The sequence below is a fragment of the Geotrypetes seraphini genome, chromosome 18, assembly GCF_902459505.1.
Source record: "Geotrypetes seraphini chromosome 18, aGeoSer1.1, whole genome shotgun sequence".
NCBI classification, from domain to species: Eukaryota; Metazoa; Chordata; class Amphibia; order Gymnophiona; family Dermophiidae; genus Geotrypetes; species Geotrypetes seraphini.
Window position 1 is genome coordinate 8,041,651 of NC_047101.1, and position 19,175 is coordinate 8,060,825.

At 43.7% G+C, this 19,175-nt stretch overlaps 1 protein-coding gene across 2 annotated transcripts in view; it reads left to right on the forward strand.

The window, feature by feature from the left end:
- Positions 1-19,175, forward strand: part of SHROOM1 (shroom family member 1) — a 63,724-nt gene that overhangs the window by 35,229 nt on the left and 9,320 nt on the right. For both annotated transcript variants that reach the window (XM_033927217.1, XM_033927216.1), the window contains 4 exons: positions 2,984-5,795; positions 7,773-7,843; positions 13,845-14,387; positions 16,794-17,393. In XM_033927217.1, the coding sequence (XP_033783108.1) occupies positions 3,000-5,795; positions 7,773-7,843; positions 13,845-14,387; positions 16,794-17,393 (4,010 nt within the window). In that variant the 5' untranslated portion in view covers positions 2,984-2,999. The remainder of the gene's footprint in view (positions 1-2,983; positions 5,796-7,772; positions 7,844-13,844; positions 14,388-16,793; positions 17,394-19,175) is intronic.

The following is a 19,175-nucleotide window of genomic DNA, read 5'->3' on the forward strand; positions in this document are numbered from 1 at the left end:
TTTAACTTAATATCACAATAAACAAATTTTGAGATTTGCAAGCCAGGTCCCGTCAGTAATGTGAACCTTAGACGAGCCTTCAATATAGATCTGATGTTACGGCGCCCTGGTATGCCACCAAAGATTAGATTTACAAAGTCTGCAAGAAAAATGCCAGAGATACTGATAAGGGCAATTTATTACCGTGGGAGTCTCGAATACCAGTGAGATAATCAGATTGATTGATGTGATGCTAACTCTGGTATGTGCAGACCGGCTTTGTGAGATGACCGAATGAAGATGGGCTATGAAATAGCAACAGGTAAGTGACTTTGGCATTATCAGCTGCTGAACTGAGTTAAAATCTAGAAGCATGAATGAAGCCATACTTTCTTTTTTTTTTTTAATCCATTTTGAAAGAAACAAGTTTTCTATCATTTCTGTGCAAAGGACCAGAAGTCAGTATTCACAAGAATCTAACTTTCCAGAAGGAGACGGCGTCGAACAGTTTGTCACTGAAGAAAAGATTTGCATTTTGGATAGGACCCCTGAACATTTCCTGGTTTCAAGTTTCAAGTTTATTAGATTTTAATATACCGACCATCAAGCAAATATCTGGACGGTTTACATTAGATTTAAAAATGACAGATAGGAGTAGGAACAATTGAAGAAATATTAAGTAATTTAAATAATATATAGTGAACATTAAAGGCATTAACAAGACGGACTTGACAGTGAGGAGAGAGGGAATGGATGGGTAAAGTTACATTGTAGGTAGAAAAAGGAGAAAGAGGGGTTGGGAAAAAACATGTTGGATGGGAATAAAATATATGGAATGTTTGTAAAAGAGAGAAATTAGATAGAAGAGTAATTAAGAAGTGAGAAATTAAATAGAAGAGAATGCATCACGAAATAAAAAAGTTTTTAAGTGGTATCTGGAACTTTTTTAAGTGCAAGTTTACTCAAAGTCAAAATATAGTTGAACAGGATGAGAAGAAAGACGAGTTACCCTCCAAGAGAAAGAGCATAAAGTTTGGGGTTGTTTTTTTTTGGAGGGGAGGGAACAGTGAGAGGTAATAGTGATAGGGGAAGAAAAGAAGGTAGGACTAGGGAGGGAAATTTAATGTGTCTTATAATGGAACTATGGGTATTTCCATGTCAACTGGTCCAGTTTCAAGGAGGGTCCCAACTCAACATCTGTGGATATATTAAAGGGGCCTCTAACTCGGGACCTAGTTGAGATCATGTCCCAAAACTTTGGTTATCCTCTCCTGAAAAAATTTCATCAGTTTCGGAGATGGTTGAGTGGGGAGTTCTGGACCACTTGACAAGGAATGACCCCTGTCTTACTTATTTAGCAAAACGTGTACGTTTGGGACCATATTCCATAAATAACGCTAAGAATCGGAGCCAAAAAATGAGCGCTATGGCCCGGATTCTGTAAACGGCGCCAAAATTGGCTGGCTCCTGGAAAAATAGCACCAGCTATTAAGAGGATTTTGCCAATTAAGTTAGGCACCCTTTGGAGAATCTGGCCCATAATGTCCAGCCCTTCAGTCTAGGTGCACTTTCTGCAGGATTTGTGCTAGTATTTTGCAAAGACACACAGATGCTTATTTGCCTTCCTGTCTTGTAGATTCAGGTGCCCTGTTTTAGAATTACCCTTAGATGACTTGAATGGAAGACTAGGTTCATGGTTAATGTAACATAGTAAATGACGACAGATAAAGACACGAATGGTCCATCCAGTCTGCTCCACCATACATGCTCCATAAATTAATCATTTAATTTAAATGGTCCTTTTTCTTAGATATTTCTGGGCCAGAAACCCAGAGCCCTGCACATAGTGTGCTTAGGTTCCGTCCACTGGAGTCTTCCCTCAAAGCTCACTCCAGCCCATCTTAACCGTCCTAACCATTGAAGCCCTCTCCAGCCCATCCTCAACTGAATGTCCATAAACGGGACACAGACCATGCAAGTCTGCCCAATACTGGCCTTAATTCCTTCCATACATACTCATTATTTTCAGATTAGCGATCCTCCGTGTTCATCCCATGCTTGTTTGAACTCTGTTACCGTTTTCCTCTCCACCACCTCCCTTGGGAGTGCATTCCACGCATCAATCACTCTCTCCATAAAGAAGAATTTGTTAACATTACGCTTGAGTCTACCACCCCTGAACCTCAAATTATGCTCTCTGGTTTTTACCATTTTCCTGTCTCTGGAAAATATTTTGTTCTACGTTAATACCTTTCAAGTGTTTGAATGTCTGAATCATATCTCCCCCTGTCCCTCATTTCCTCTAGGATATACATATTCAGAGCTTCCAGCCTCTCCTCATACGTCTTCTGACACAGGGGCCTGGATTTACTGCAGTGAGCTGAGCACCAGGGGGAACTGGGTTTGATTCCCACTGCAGCTCTGTGTAACCCTGGCCAAGTCACTTAACCATCCATTGTCCCAAGTACAATCTTAGATTCTGAGCCCTCTAGGGACAGAGAGAGAGAGTATTGCTTTGGTTGTGCCAACCGTTTGTTGAAGGTTCTCATGAGTTCTTCCAAAGATGAGTACTATGAACTCCATAAATACAGCAAAACCTTGGATTACAAGTAACTTGGTTTGCGAGTGTTTTGCAAGACAAGTTTTAACTTGATATACAAGCAATGTCTTGCAATACAAGTACATACAGTATACACAAATCACACACACATCACAACTGAGCCGATGGTTCTTCTCTCTCTGACGCTGCAAGAGTGTAGTGACTGTTCTAAATGAGCGAAGTCTTGCAATACAAGTACATATAGTATTTTGTATTAAAGTTTTTGAGTTGTGGAATGAATTGTGAGTTTCCATTATTTCCTATGGGAAATTTGCTTTGATATACGAGTGTTTTGGATTACAAGCATGCTTCTGGAACAAATTATGCTCTCAAACCAAGGTTTTACTGTATGTAATATGTTTCTGCTTTAAACCAGAATTTTGACTTGATTTTTTTTTTCTTCAGGTTTTCCTCTGTATGAATGAAAGAATATGTACTTTCTAGTAACCAGAAAAAAGAAAGACTTGGAGCTTATTTGAGTTCTGGAATCTTCAAAACCAGGTCCCTGATCATGGCTGCTTTTGGCAATGATTTAGAAAGTTGGAACTTGAAAGATGCAGGCAGCCTGACGGAGCTGTTGCAGCCCCTGGACTCGGTTCATTATGGTAGTGGACTTTCACCGATGAAGTCCATCAGTACCATTGATCACCTGCTAAATCTATCTGGCAAAGCGGATTCTGCTTACAGCTCATTTTCGGGAGGTTCTAATTTCCCAGACTATCATACACCCTCGTTTTGTAATGAAAACTGTGGTCTGCCTTCAGAGCAGCTGCCCTACATGGACTCTGAATACATAAAAGTTATTTATAACCCCAGTGCAATAGACTTTGATTTGAAAGACTCTAGCCAACCTAAGCTGATGGACACTGGAAGTCAGAAAAGTTCCAACGGAATTGGTTTTTGTGGACAAAATGGAAATGCTCCCACCCATGATTTTATTCATAAGTCACTTTTACCTTTGTCTCCATCTCAGTCTTTACTTCCTCCATCCCCACCTACAAGACTCGACAGCTACAAAGTAATCAGAAGTTTTGATAGTACAAGAAAGGACTCTGATTCCTGGGATCCTATAATTCAAAATGCTATACGATCGCCTCCTCCTCATAATAATAATATCCAAAGTGTAATTTCTGAGCTCAAACCATATTGGAATTCCAGACAAAAAAATGAAAGATCACCAGATGAGCCTAACGAATCAGACTTATCCAAAACTAAAGAAAGGAAGAGTAATCGGCACATTTTCACAAGGTCCTCTTTCTTTAATCTTCAAGAATGTTTCAAATCGGACTCTGTGGCCAAGACACAAAAGCTTCATTGTGCTCCAGATTCAGTTCAGGATTATAGAATTCCTGAAGAAATGAATTCTAAATCCTTTCATCCACCACCTACCAGTTGTGATGTCAAGGATATACATGAGAACAAGAAGTATCTCTGTTCTCCCAATGAACACACACAATCCTTAAGAGGAGCAGACCCACCAGGCCACCTGCTAGAAAGCAGGGAGCCAGAGGTTCCACTCCCTATCAGTCACCGTCGGATCTGGTCTGACAAATATGCCACACAAGATGAGGATGTGACACAGGACCGAAAATTCTCAAATAGTTCTTTTCAAAATGAGTTGGTGTTTGATGCCAAGAGCAGCCCTCCAAGGAGGAAAACAGGCAGTGAACTTTTGTCTCGCAGCTCTGAAGAAGAAAGAAGGAAAGATATGCAAGAGTTATCCGTGACCCATCGATCCAAAGGACAGAGTTCATTGCAGCCCCATAGTCTAGAAGTCTTAAAGACTGGTGTAGATAATGATGGAAAATCGGATTTCAGAAGCAAGACCCAGCAAATTGCTTATGATGGACCTAAAAATGACTTGGCATCACAGTTTGCAAGTGTTTTCAGCTATGAGATGAAAACTAATGACAGCAGTAGAGACTTTAACATGAATCAGAAGCAAGAAGTCCTTGTAGATCTTGGCCCTCATGAAACACCACAGCAAGAATTCCATAAATCTAAAAATACTCCTGTATGTGAACTAGCCAGTGACAAGATTAGCAAGGAAACAACCCCTATGCTTTATCACCTGGCTGGAGGAAGACACACCAATATGGCTACCATTTTAAATTGCAAAAATCCCCCCAAACCCACAAAAGATTCAGGGAATATACCAATGAAAACTCAAAACAGCAACCAACTTTTGATGGAGCAATCCAATGAGATACAAAAGACCAAACCACCACCACCAAAGATTAAAGAGTTCCAACAGTTTACGGATAAAAACTTTGTGAACCATTCTGATGATGACAGAATGTTGGGGGGCTCTATCTCTTCACTAGATGACAGTTTTATGAAAGACTATAGGGAAAAAATCAAAGTTGCTCAAAAGAAAGTCCTGAGAGAAACATCCTTCAAGAGAAAAGATCTGCAGATGAGCTTGCCTATAAGATTAAAGCCAAATCCTTCTAAAAGACCTTCAATTGAACATTTTCGGTCATTCTCTGCAAATGAAGATGTCAGATTTATTCCTCCAGATGACCTATGGGAAACCAGCAACAAACATGAAGATTCAAAGAAGCCACTGCTTTCTCGAATAGGTGGAAGGAAGAGGGTAACCAAAGAGCAAAAGAAGCTCTGCTACTCTGAACCGGAGAAGCTGGACCAGCTGGGCATGCAACAAACCCTCAGCTCTTTGAGCAATCTGGAAAATACAAGAGTGACATCAGAGGAAAATAATGGCTTGGGTCTGTTGGCATCCAGAAGAAGTCCTTTTGAAAACAGAGAGCAAGCACGGTCAACCTCAACGCTTTCAAAGACGGAGCTGAAACAAATTCAGCATAACGCAGTGCTTCAGTATATAGAACGAAAGATAAGTCTGAAACCTACTAATGCACAACAAATCCCTTTGGCCAAACCCATACAGAGGCCCTCAACATCAATGAGACATTCTGAGAGGTTCTCTAATTCAAATGGCAAAAGGATCCCCCCAAATGCAGAGGCATCTGCTCTGCTTCAGTCTTCAGAAAAAAGTCCTGAATCCTTTGACAACTATGAACCGTGGACTGAGAGATCCAGCACTGGTGCATCTGTGCAATCAAGAAACCAGCCTTTGGTCAGAGAAACTGACCAAAGTAAAATTGGCCCTTGCCCTTATGCAGAAAATTTCCACCATTCTAAAGATCAGACTGTCTATAAAGGTCACAAAAGATCGATGTCGACCCCTCTGGCTCAGGTACGTTGTATACAGAATAGATTATAGGCATTAAATGGCAATGCATATTACGGAAAGAAGCCAGATGAGAAAGGTTCGATCTCCCATATAAATTCATACGTGTTGCTTTAATTAGTAACGTCAATAAATGGTAGCTTGCAATGGGGGTGGGTAGTGGTGTAGCAAGGGAGGTTGGCGCTGGGGAGGTGGCGCCCGGCATCACCAAGCCGTGCCCCCTTCCCACTCTTTCCCAGCCCCCACTCTTCCCTGCTGCTTGTGCGTCCCGACAACTCTTCCCCGCTGCTTGAGCGCCCCCGCCCTCCGGCGTACATCTTGAAATGTTCACCGGTGCAAGCGGCATCGTCTACCCGTTGCTTATACTGGTGTTGGCTCCCTTCTAATGTCACGCCTCGGTCCCACAACCAGGAAGTGATGTCATAAGGGAGCCAACACTGGCGCGAGCAGCGTGTAGAAGGTGCTGCTTGAGCCGGTGAACAATTAAAGAGGTATGCGGAGAGGAGGAGAGACAAAGATGGTGCCTGGGGCAGTCCACATCCCCCCCCACCCACTACTCCTTACTATGCCACTGGGGGCAGGGTTTTTTTTTAAACTTCTAGTGGACTGTCTGGGTGCTAAATTTGCTCTCATGGAGCGAGTTAAAACTTCGATGGGAGCAATGTCCTCCTGGTTCTTTTGGCTCTCTGGCAGTAATCTCACAGTATTGCTGCTAGGGTTGAGTCTGTCAGATATTTTACTGTCCAAATCAATAAATAGTATAATTACTCAAAAACCCTAAAAAAAGGCCAACGGTAGAACAAAAGGAATCTCAGCTTGCTCACCCTTAGAGACGAAGACTTTATATCTCAAGTGTCCAAAGCCAGCAACCAGAACATATCATGGTTGCTGGGCTTGTAACAGGGCTATCATTGATAATTGTCTTGATAATTGTCCTGAAGAAGCTCTTGGCATTTGGATTAGAGCGAAACGGAGATCTTCCGTCGGGATGAAAGACGGGCGTAATATTTAACCTGAGCTAAGTATTATATAGCTAACAGCATTAGTCAATGTGTGAATAATTTTGTAGCTCACGGAGAAAATAAGACAATTATCAATGATAGCCCTGTTACAAGCCCAGCAACCATAATATGTTCTGGTTGCTGGCTTTGGGCACTTGAGATATAAAGTCTTCGTCTCTAAGGGTGAGCAAGCTGAGATTCCTTTTGTTCTACCGGTGGCCTTATTTTTAGGGTTTTTGAGATATTTTACTGTGCCTTAGTAAATATAGTCTTGATGCAATGGAAGGTGAAGCGACTTAAACCAACGATCACAAGGAGACCCACGGCTAGGGTTACCAGATTTTTCTTCGGGAAAATCCGGACCCATGGCCATGCCCCCATAACCGCTCAGTCCCACCTCTGTTCCGCCGTCCAGCCCTGACCCCCAGACGGCATGCACGAACGCAATGCAATGACGTCACGTGCACGCAATATCACTGCGTTGTGGCCGCACATGCACGGATGCCTCTTGCCGATGCAATTTTGTTGGGAAGCTTTTCAAAAGATTGTGTAGTAAAACAAAAATAAAACCCCACATTTTTCCATATCTACCTATCCATGGTCAGAGTGTGTGCGGTGGGGGGGGTGGGGGAGGGTGGATGATAGTCCTCTGGTATGAAATGTTTTTGCCTTGTACTGAAGAACTGCTGTACAGTATGTTGCTGTCAATGGACTGGGTAGGTTACTGCTCCTGTTTCTGTGCTGATCTGCTTTGTTCGTTGTATTGCTTTTGAAAAATGTATAAATAAATAAAGAATTGCCATACTGGGACAGACCAAAGGTCCATCAAGCCCAATATCCTGTTTCCAACAGTGGCCAACCCAGTTCCCACGTACCTAGCTAGATCCCAAGTAGCAAAACAGATTTTATGCTGCGTATCCTTAAGCAGCCCAGGATGTGAAATAAATCCCAAGATGCCTTGTCAAGTTTCCATCTTTTTCAGGGATCCAGCAGGGAAGCAGTCTGCACAGGGCCAGCTCAGAACAGGAAGGATCAAGCTGCAGTTCCATCTGGGTAAGAGTAACTTCCGGGGAAGATTGGTCTTTCACTTACATAAATACTTTCTGGATGTGCCGCTAAACTGATTTATCATGTGTCCTTATAACATGACCCCAGGGAGGGTAGGTGCATGCACTTATGCCGAATCAGAAGCAGGTGCTCTCAAGAACAGATACGCCGTGATATGCGCTCATAAGGACCAATCCGGCTTTCACGCTGCCCCCCCAGAGACCTGGATCCTGTAACTGGCGCCATAGTTGGCAGCCGCCTTAAAAGCTGATCGCAATCATGCAAAACGCCGGGGTACAGAATTGCGCCTCCAGCAAAGGTAGGTGCCAGAAGCCAGGGACCAGGACATGACGTCAGAAAGGAGCCGAGGCTGGCAAAAACAGAAGGTGGAAGACGCTGCTCGTGCCAGCAAACTTTTCAAGAGGTATGGGGAGGGGGCCTGGGGGGGGGCCCAAGTGGTGGCAGGTGCAGGGTGCAACCATTCTGGGCGCCAACCTCCCTTGCTGTGCCACGGTATTGAATATCAGAGCTTACCGAGTGCCAATTCCACCCCTGAATGCCCCGAGGTAGCTGGCTCACTTAGGTGCCAACTGCTCGTTTTCAGTGATGAAAACTAGCAGATGGCCCCCAAGAAGCGGTGTGGATGCTGAGGCTGTAGCTTTAATCCCTGCACCAATCTAGAAATCATAATGTAGTAAAAGTGAGCCAAGTATAGGACAATCAAGCTATTGTGACATCACTGATGAGGTTGGCTCTTATTGGTGGAATGAGGCATTGTGACATCGCAGTATCAACTCTGGCTATCAGAGGCTGAAACTTTTCACACTATTTATTTATTCAATTTTCTCTACCGTTCTCCCAGGGGAGCTCAGAACGGTTTACATGAATTTATTCAGGTACTCAAGCAGTTTTTACCTATCTCTGCTGGTGGGCTCACACACTATCTAATGGGGGGATTAAGTGACTTACTCAGGGTCACAAGAAGCAGTGTGGGTTTGAACCCACAACCTCAGGGCGCCGAGGCTATAGCTTTAACTACTGCACCACACTCTTTCCCCCCCTCCCCCCCCACACCCAATGGTTGTACCTGGCCAGTTAAATCATTTTGAATATTGAATATATTTTCCTTTTTTTAAATATGTATATGTGTGTATATAAGTACAATAAGACAAGTGTCTAGAAGCTTAGAAGCAGGAAAGTTGACTTGGAATAAATCTCACTAGCTTTGTTTAGGCAGCGAAAGGAAGGCGGGCTGTTCGGAGGGCATATATAATGAAACGTAACCATAGTAACGAAAATGCATTCACGTGACTTATATTGAAAACGCAAAGAGTCAAGGGAATCGTACTGAACACGCGTTGACGTGATCACGTGTTAATGTGCTCTACGTGCGCGTGTCCTTCGTTCGCCAAGCGGCATCTAGGGGCGCGCTAAATTGTCATTGCGCCCAGTTATCTTGCGCTAAATTGTCTCGCGCTCAGTTATCGCTGCGCTCAATTGTCTTGCGCGGAGATATAGTTGCGCGCAATTGTCTTTAGCGCAATTGTCTGTGAGCGCGATTGTCATTGCGCTGAGTTGTCTGCGCGTTTTTGTCCACGCGTGATTGTCTTGCGCGCTTTTGACCTGTCACCCTGTTTATTTTACCATTCTCAGTATAAAAACACAAATCGAATCTTTGCTTAAGCTCACTCAGAGTTTTTGGTCCTTAGAAGTGACCCATTTTTTTTTTCTTTTCATGATTCGTAATATGGAAAGATTTCCTAAAGCTCTTGATGCATTTGTATGGGCTAACTTGAGCTCCCTCCCCTTTTAAAGTACTTCTTCCCCCAATGGAAAACAGTTCCGCATCAGAAAGATAAGCTTCAAACTGTGACACAAAAATGGTGAATTCTGATGTCGGGAAACAGATGACAGGTGGGGCTTGACCTGCTTTTGTTAATCTGCAGTAATCATTTCCTCAGGGACACACATATACACACAGTTTTGCTTTTAGGATAGGTTTGGTTCTGCTCTGCTTTCCCTTGAGTTCTGAGCTCCACCATCTGATCTGCTGAGAAATAGCATCTGGAGCTTAAGCCAGAAATACCCATTGCAACAGATTTTAATGAAGACTATAACAGGTGGGTTTTCAGTTTTCAAATGTTTAAAGGTATATTTGTGGAAATGGTCCATTCATGCTGGCTTTAAGTCTTTGGACCACCAGACGCAGCTTTTGAGTCGGTGGTTCTGAATGGACTTGCCTGCACCAGACAGAAGTGAGCTTTGCTCTTGTACCAGAATATGCTGAGTCTGATCTCAGGCTTCCAGATTTTGCTGCTAGAGCTCTGGGGAGCAAAAGTGACCGAGGAATGCAGATCTCCACCTCCAGTGTTAACAGAGTTTGTCTCTGGTCTTTAATTTGGACAGCAATGTTCAAACTGTCCCTTATGAACATGCTATAATCTGAAAACTCACCCTTCCCTGATGGCTACAAAGCAGTTTTCAGCAAATAAAATTGCATACAAGCTTTGATACTGGTGTGATGGCCGTGTTGGTCCACTCTTCAAGGTAATATGTAGAAATAAAACAAAAACATTAAGAAAAAAAATAATTCCCTTTTTTACTGGACTAACTTAATGTAGTTTATGATTAGCTTTCAAAGGTAACCTCTTCTTCCTCAGATCAGAGAAAGAAGGGGATACCTCCCCCTCCTTCTCTGAACATAAGAATTGCCGCTGCTGGATCAGACCAGTGGTCCATTGTGCCCGGCAGTCCACTCCTGGGGCAGCCCTTAGGTCTAAGATCAGTGCCCTAATTGAGTCTAGCCTTACCTGCGTACGTTCTGGTTCAGCAGGAACTTGTCTAACTTTGTCTTGAATCCCTGGAGGGTGTTTTCCCCTATGACAGACTCCGGAAAAGCGTTCCAGTTTTCCACCACTCTCTGGGTGAAGAAGAACTTCCTTACGTTTGTACAGAATTTGTCCCCTTTTAACTTTAGAGAGTGCCCTCTCGTTCTTCCTACCTTGGAGAGGGTGATCAACCTGTCTTTATCTACTAAGTCTATTCCCTTCGTTATCAGATGGAATTTTTCCTGGATTTATTTAGGTCGATTTAACTGATATTAGCCTTACCTGTGTACATTCTGGCTCAGCAGGAACTTGTCTAACTTTGTCTTGAATCCCTGGAGGGCGTTTTCCCTTATAACAGCCTCTGGAACAGCGTTCCAGTTTTCCACCACTCTCTGGGTGAAGAAGAACTTCCTTACGTTTGTACGGAATCTATCCCCTTTCATCTTTAGAGAGTTCCCTCTCGTTCTCCCTACCTTGGAGAGGGTGAACAACCTGTCTCTATCTACTAAGTCTATTCCCTTCATTATCTTGAATGTTTCGATCATGTTCCCTCTCAGTCTCCTCTTTTCAAGGGAGAAGAGGCCCAGTTTCTCTAATCCCTCACTGTACGGCAACTCCTCCAGCCCCTTAACCATTTCAGTCGCTCTTCTCTGGACCCTTTCGAGTAGTACCACGTTAGGGCTTTTACCGCCAGCTACAGCGGTAAAAGTTCTGACATTCATAAAATTCTATGAGCGTCGGAGCTTTCACTGCCGCAGCCGGCGATAAAAACCCCTAACGCAGTGTCATAAAGGGGGGGGAGGGTAAGTGAATCCAGTTTAAAAAAGGGTATTAGATTTTACCTTTGTTTTAATTCTAAATAATACATTAGTATAAAATGTAATCAAAAGGTGGGCTGCAACATTATGTAATGTCAGAACCAGACATGCACAGAATTCCATAAAATGATGGAAACAGACTACTATAGTGGCCGTTCTGAAAATATTTGTGAATTACAGTATTTAAAATCACCAACAACTTTGAATTTCCCAATTTCACCTGGTATTCCGCCTATAGATTTCTTCAAAAGATATTTGATTGAGAATTTGGGAATTTCTTCTGACAATATTCCTCCTTTGAATAAGATTTACTATATGCCAAATAAAAAGACTCCTCAAAAGAATATGGAGAAAAATAATGGACAAGAGGAACAGATTGATTTTGCTAACGTTACTGCTCTTCTAGAACAAACTTTGAATCCAGATACTGAGAGAACTACGCTTCTAATATCTTTTGTTTTTGAGCAAGATTTGAACATGATCTTAAGATTATATTTTAAAAATTCTCAAAAACTGTTTGGAGCACAACGTATTTGGATTTATCCAGATGTTTCCAAAGTGACTCAAGAGCGAAGGAAAGATTTTCTTTCCTTACTTCAAGAAATTCTTAAATTGGGTGCTACATACCTATTAGCTTATCCCTGTAAATGTTTGGTGAGGTATTTGGGAACCAAGTATGTTTTTTTCGCTCCAGACCATTTGAAGGAGTTCCTAAGAGTCAAAAAGATCACCAAGGATTGATTTAGAATGGAATATAATTAGAAGGTAGCCGTGCCTCACTAAGCCTTTTCCTTTGAAATTAATTCTTAATTTATGTCTCCAATATTATTTGATTATCACACCCCCTCTTTATTGTGGTCTAAGGAAGGGATAAATGTTTTATTCTAATATGTTTTTGTTTTTCCAATAATTGGCGAAGATTGTTTTTTTCTCTGTGTTGCATGGAACAAGATTACTCTTGTGAATTGTAGTTAAAACTTAAATAAAGAATTTAAAAAAAAAATCACCAACAACTTAGTTAATGATAGGGCTACCAGGCGTCCAGATTAGAGGTCTGCACGGGAGCGGGGTTCCCGTGGGAATCCCCCCCTAACCCACGGGACTCCCAAGGGGACCCCCCTCTAGCCAACGGGACTCTCACGGGGATAGAAGGCTTTGGAAGCAGGGTTCGTCCATATAATATAATGGACACGTCAGCCTTAGTAAAAGAGGGGGTTTATAAGTTAATTACCTGAACAGAAAACAAAGAGATTCCACAAGGAAAACAGCAGCGCAAACACAAAAGAAACTGTGGAATTGATGATTCTGTCAGAAGAAATTTCTGCTTTTTATGGGGACGGGCGGGGATGGAGGTAATTCCTTGCGAGGATGGGTGGGGACGGAGAAGATCCTGACAGTGACGGGTGGAGACGGAGAGGATCCTGGCGGGGACGGGTGGGGACGGAGAGGATCCTGGCAGGGATGGGTGGGGATGGAGAGGATCCTGATGGGGACGGAGAGGATCCTGGCCAGGATGGGTGGGATTTCTGTCCCCGTGCAACTCTCTAGTCCAGATTTTCCCGGACATGTCTTCCTTTTCAGGACATTACTGGGGGTCCTGACGGCTTTTCTCAAAACCTGACACTTTGTCCAGGGATTTGAAAAGCTTTCGACAAATCCCCATCAGCCAGGCAGCATAGGGTAGGGGAGCGGGACTGTGGTGTAACAGGATGGGGATGGGTGGAGCTGGGCGGGCCTGGGGCGGATCTAGGGGGGTCCGTTTGGAAAATTTGGAAACCCTAGTTAATGACATTTTCTGTGTAGACTTCTCATGACCTGGCAGGCTACATAAAATTCAGTGGCAGCTGCAGGTTGCCCATCCCTGCTTTAGGGCCTGGCTTAGTGCTCAATCTCTAGGGAAGGAACTGAAACTGAGTTTAAATTTGAAAAAACAAAGGCACCAGAGGGGAGGATTGTATGCCAGTGACTGAGCTAGGGAGTTTGGAGAAGCTCTCTGTATGACTCCTGTAAAAATTCACAGGCTTTTCCTTCCCTCTGTGTGTGACATGCTTCTGAATGGTGAATATTAAGTGTGCAATGGTATATTAAACTGAAAGGTGTTAGCAAGAAAGTAGGAGCTGGCTCTAAGGCTAGAGCACTGTTACTGAGTGACTATTTGTCCCTGTAATCATCTGTACACTTTGATCCCCTCCTGCAGAGCACCCACTAGAGGGCGCTCACCATATATGAATAGTGTTTGTAAGTAAATGAGCCAGCAAAAAAAAGAAAACAAACCCTCCTATGTCCATCTTATACAAATGATTTGCATGATGTTATTTAAAATTTCATTGTACCAATTTACCTTTTAATTTGCTCTTCCAGTGTTCCCAGTGAGGCCAGCATTGCTGATGGTCTCTTCACTGCGAAGCTGAGAGCACAGCCTTCCACGGAAAAAGGAAAATCTATAGAAGAAACTGGGATTTCAGAAATGACGAGGCTTCCGGCGTTCAACCAAAGCGCAGATCATCTGCACCATCTGAAAAGCCAAGGATTACCGCCAGGACCGGGCTACGAGTTGGGCCTCAAAACGATATTACAGAGTCCGGAAAATGGATCGGGAAGTCTCCTCAAGCACACGACAAAGGACCGTGCGGTGGAGCTTCCTGCAGGAACACAGAGGATAATTCCGACGTATGAAAAACCTCCTCCTGGCAAGTCCTGTGCAGAAGATGCACCTCCCTTCCTCGTTCCAGATCTCCCTCCAACACACCAGCCTCTCTCTGCCATGGAGGGAGATGAAGTCTCCCTCAATGATGTCTGGAGCAAACCTCACTCAAAGAGTGGAGAGACAAAGTATGCCCTACCGCTTCCAACACTCCCTGTTGCTTCAGAGGAGGTGCAGAGCGAGAAGGACCAGAAAACTAGGTGATGGCTACATCTGTTCCCTAAAATCATTGCTTCACTTTGTAGCTTTATGACATTAATGATAAAGCCATGAGCTACAGGCAACCATTTCAAGAAGTGTTTTGTTTAAAACATTTCAGTACAATGCAAGCCATAAACCAGTGTGAAAATGTTTTAGCTGTCACATAGCTGTCTTTAAATCCCAAGAGCCAGTGACATAGTGAGAGTAGGAAGCACCGGTGCCCTCCATCACTCCTTCTCCACCCTACCTTCGTGCCCTTCCTCCCCCCCCCCCCCCACATACCTCTTTAAATCTTCTCCAGTGCAAGCAACTTTTCCGGCCTGCTACTTGTACCAGCGTTGCCTTTCCTCTGACGTCACTTTCTGGCCCCAAGACCAGGAAATAATTTCAGAGGGGAGCCAGGATGAATACGTTGCTTGTGCTGATAAAAATTTAAAAAGGTCCGGGGGCAGGAGGGTGCTAGCGCGGCGTGCGAGGCGTGGAAAGGTGCGCAAAGGGTGATCAAACCCCTCCCCCACCTTACTAGGTTACTGCCTAGAGCAGTGGTTCTCAAACCTGGTCCTGGAGGCACCTCAGCCAATCAAGTTTTCAAGATATCCACAATGAATATTCATGAGAGAGATTGGTATACACTGCCTCTACTGCATGCAGATCTCTCTCATGAATATTCATTGTGGATATCCTAAAAACCTGGACCAGGGTTGGAAGCCATTGCCCTAGAGAATGCACCCGCTCTCCGCTGTACTGTAGTATTTTAAAGCTCTTATTTTCATCAGTTATAACAAATGAGGATTTGTTTTATGTACCCTAGAGTTAGTACTGTCTCCTACTGTTTAAATTTTCCACAAATAACAGGATTAATTTCATTGCAGTAATGCATAGAGAATGACACAGGAACCATCCCGTGTCATTTTTAATGTCTATGTCAACCTCAGTCCTTCTCCACCAGCATTCTTCAATGCAAGGCTTGGGGGTCAGTGGCTGGGCCCATTCATACTTTGATTCTTATGTGATTCAAGTATAGGATAATGAACCCATTGTGACATCACTGATAAGGTTGGCTCTTATTGGTGGAATGAGACATTATGACATCACAATATCTGCTGTGGATACCAGAGACTGTCATTCTTTAGTGTCTATCTCAGCCTCAGTCCTTCTACACCAGCTTTCTTCAATGCAAGGCTTGAGGGGCAGTGGCTGGGCCCATTCATACTCCGATTCTTATGTGAGCCAAGTATAGGATAATGAAGCCATTGTGACATCACTGATGGAGTTTGGCTCTTAGGCATTGGTGGAATGAGGCATTGTGGCATCACAATATCTGCTCTGGATACCAGAGACTGTCATTCTTTAGTGTCTATCTCAACCTCAGTCCTTCAACACCAGCATTTTTCAATGCAAGGCTTGAGAGTCAGTGGCTGGGCCCATTCATACATTCTTAAAGAATAACACAGGGATGGTTTCCCATGGTTAACTGCAGGGACAGGAATGAAGACGGGGACAAATTCTGTCCCTGTGTCATTCTCTAGAAGTACGTGGCAAAAACCCAAATAGTAGCAATATTCCAGAGCTGAGAATGTGATGTCATAATGCCTAAGAGCCAAACTCATCAGTGATGTCACAATGGCTTGACTGTCTTATATTTGGCTCACATAAGAACATAAGAGTTGCCGTACTAGGACAGACTGAAGGTCCATCAAGCCCAGTGTCCTATTTCCAACAGTGGTCATCCCAGGTCCTATTCTATCTCAACCTCAATCCTTCTACACCAGCATTCTTCTATTCAAGGCTTGAGGGTCAGTGACTGTGCTCATTCATACTCTGATTCTTATGTGAGCCAAGTATAGGACAATTGAGTCATTGTGACATCACTGATGAGTTTGTCTCTTAGACATTGGTGGAATAAGGCATTATGGCATCACAATCTGAGCTCTGGAATGTTGTTATTCTTTGAGTTTCTGGCAGGTACTTGTGACCTAAACTGGGCTTGATGGACCTTTGGTCTGAACCAGTATGACAACGCTGATGATCTTATGTTCTAACCATCCCATGTCATTCTTTAGTGTCTATCTCCACCTCAGTCCTTCTACACCAGCATTCTTCAATGCAAGGCTTGAGAGTCAGTGGCTGGCCCCATTCATAGTCTGATTCTTCCCTCTCTCCTTAAAGAATGACACGAGGATTGTTTCCCACGGTTATCCACAAGGACGGTGACAAATTCTGGCCAGATTTTTAAAATCCATCTTATTGAAAATGAGGCTAGGAATGAATTCACTGGGAGCCATAAAGATGAATGTCAGGTTCTCTCATTCATTCCCACACTACCTCTTGAGAAGTCAGATCAGCGATTACTGACTTTTGGGTGTGCCACTTAATTTGTATGTTCTTTTTTCTTTTCCTTGTAGCCTGCATGACCCTGTCGCAGCTGAAGGATGCCATAAAGATGAAAATAAATTTGGTCAGGCATTCTGGGGTGGCCAGAGCTCCGAGTCCTCTCCTGGGGTGCAGCCTACTTTTGAAACCACCCTACTGTCTTCCCAAGAAGAAGTCAGTAGAGTCAACAAACTGGAAAAGGAAAGAACTAATCTGTCGGTGAGCAAAAATGGAATAAGAAACCTGCAAGAATTTGTAGGTGTCGACAATGTTACATTCAGCTTGAGCAACGTAATTGATCTGCCCGTGACCGCACTAGCTCAATCTGATCAAGATAAAAGCAAGAAAACGTGTGGAGCGCAAATAGTTAAATCAGAGAAAAATAATGACAATCCTGGTGTTTCCCAGAAGACAACAGATCTATCACAAGTAAAGTTGACATCTGATGATCAAAGAAGTGAGGAACTCATTCATGAGATCATGGCCAAAGATAAGTCTCTGGTTGATATGCTTGAATTCCATCTTATTAGGAAGACTGCTCTGGATCTCATGGCCGGCCTCTTTCCCATAGACTTGCCAGCAGTGGACAGATCCAGTAGAATGAAGAAAACTCAGCTGGTGAAAGAACAGGAGTAAGTAAGAGTGAAGCTCCTGATTGGTAAAGTCCAACTTTAGTGCAGGAAGAGTCGGTCGGAGCATACAGCGAATGATTTCCTTCACTCGCCGGCACTCCGGCTGCTCTCTCCTGCCGCCCTCCCCAGTCTTCCCCATGAAAAACCGTATTTGCGGTTTTTCAAGATTCACGGGGGGGTGGGGGAGGGGGTTCCTGGAATGGAACCCCCGCGAATATCGGGAGAGTACTGTATAGTGAATTACAGTAATCCAGTGTACTTAGTACTAAGGAATGAATGAAGATATTGATGGCCGAGGGAAATAAAAAGATGAGAAATTGAGTGAATAAGACATAGGTCTCCTTTTACAAAGGTACGCTAGCGTTTTTAGCGCACGCAAGATATTACCATGCGCTATACTGTGCGCTACGTGGCTAGAATGCCAGCTCAATGCTGGCATTAGCGTCTAGCACGCGCGGCAGTGTAGCGCGCGCTATTAGAAACATAGAAACATAGAAAAAAGCGGCAGAAAAGGGCTATAGCCCACCAAGTCTGCCCATTCCAAGTATCCCCTCTGAGTTTACTCCCTTAAAGATCCCACGTGAGTATCCCATTTTCTCTTAAAATCCGTCACGCTGCTGGCCTTTATCACCTGGAGTGGGAGTCTGTTCCAATGATCCACTACTCTTTCGGTGAAGAAGTACTTCCTGGAGTCGCCATGCAACTTCCCTCCCCTGATTTTCAGCGGATGCCCTCTGGTGGTCGAGGGTCCCATGAGCCAGAAGATATCATCTTCTGACTCGATGCGTCCCGTGATGTACTTATATGTTTCAATCATATCTCCCCGTTCTCTTCTTTCCTCAAGTGAGTACAGCCGCAATTTCTTTAGTCTTTCTTCATACGTGAGATCCTTGAGCCCCATGACCATCCTGGTGGCCGTTCGCTGAACCGACTCGATCCTCAGCACGTCCTTTCGGTAGTGTGGTCTCCAAAACTGAACACAGTACTCCAAGTGAGGCCTCACCAAGGCTCTGTACAACGGCATCATAACTTCAGGTCTCCTGCTGACGAAACCTCTGCGGATACACCCCATCATTTGTCTTGCCCTGGAGGAAGCCTTCTCCACTTGATTGGCAACCTTCATGTCCTTGCTAATGATCACTCCTAGATCGCGTTCCGCTGTGGTCCTAACCAAGGTCTCACCATTTAGTACATAAGTTCTACGCGGGTTTCTCTTACCCAGGTGCATTATCTTGCATTTTTTAGCATTGAAGCCTAGCTGCCAAGTAGTTGACCATCGTTCCAGAAGCCTGCTAATACCCTAATGCAGCTTCGTAAAAAGAACCCATAGTTTATAAGAACTACATTGTATTACAGTAGAAATTTGTGTTTCGAAAGTTAACTTTGAATCAAAAATAATACCTGAAATTTGAATTGGAGTATTGGAAAGTATCAATGAAGTAACTCTGTGAATTAGCATATGCCCCGTTACCATAACAGCTCAGTAACTGTCATCCTGGTGGCCTGACAATGTGCGAATTCATGTGTGTTAACTGCACACTGGGTAAGGATTTTGGTTGGCGGATTGGCGTGGATTGCACACTGCCGTTAGCACATAGTCTTCACCACGTGCAGCTGGCACAGAGGCGTTTCTGCTTCCTGAAGAGGTTAGAAGTACTTTTTGCCTAAAGTCAAAAAATCTCAGCTAAACTCTGTCTTTTTTTTGTGTGTGTGTAGTCTATTTCTAATGGAGTAAAATTTTTCTGCTTGAAAATCAATTTGTTTGCATCTGCAGATGCTGCG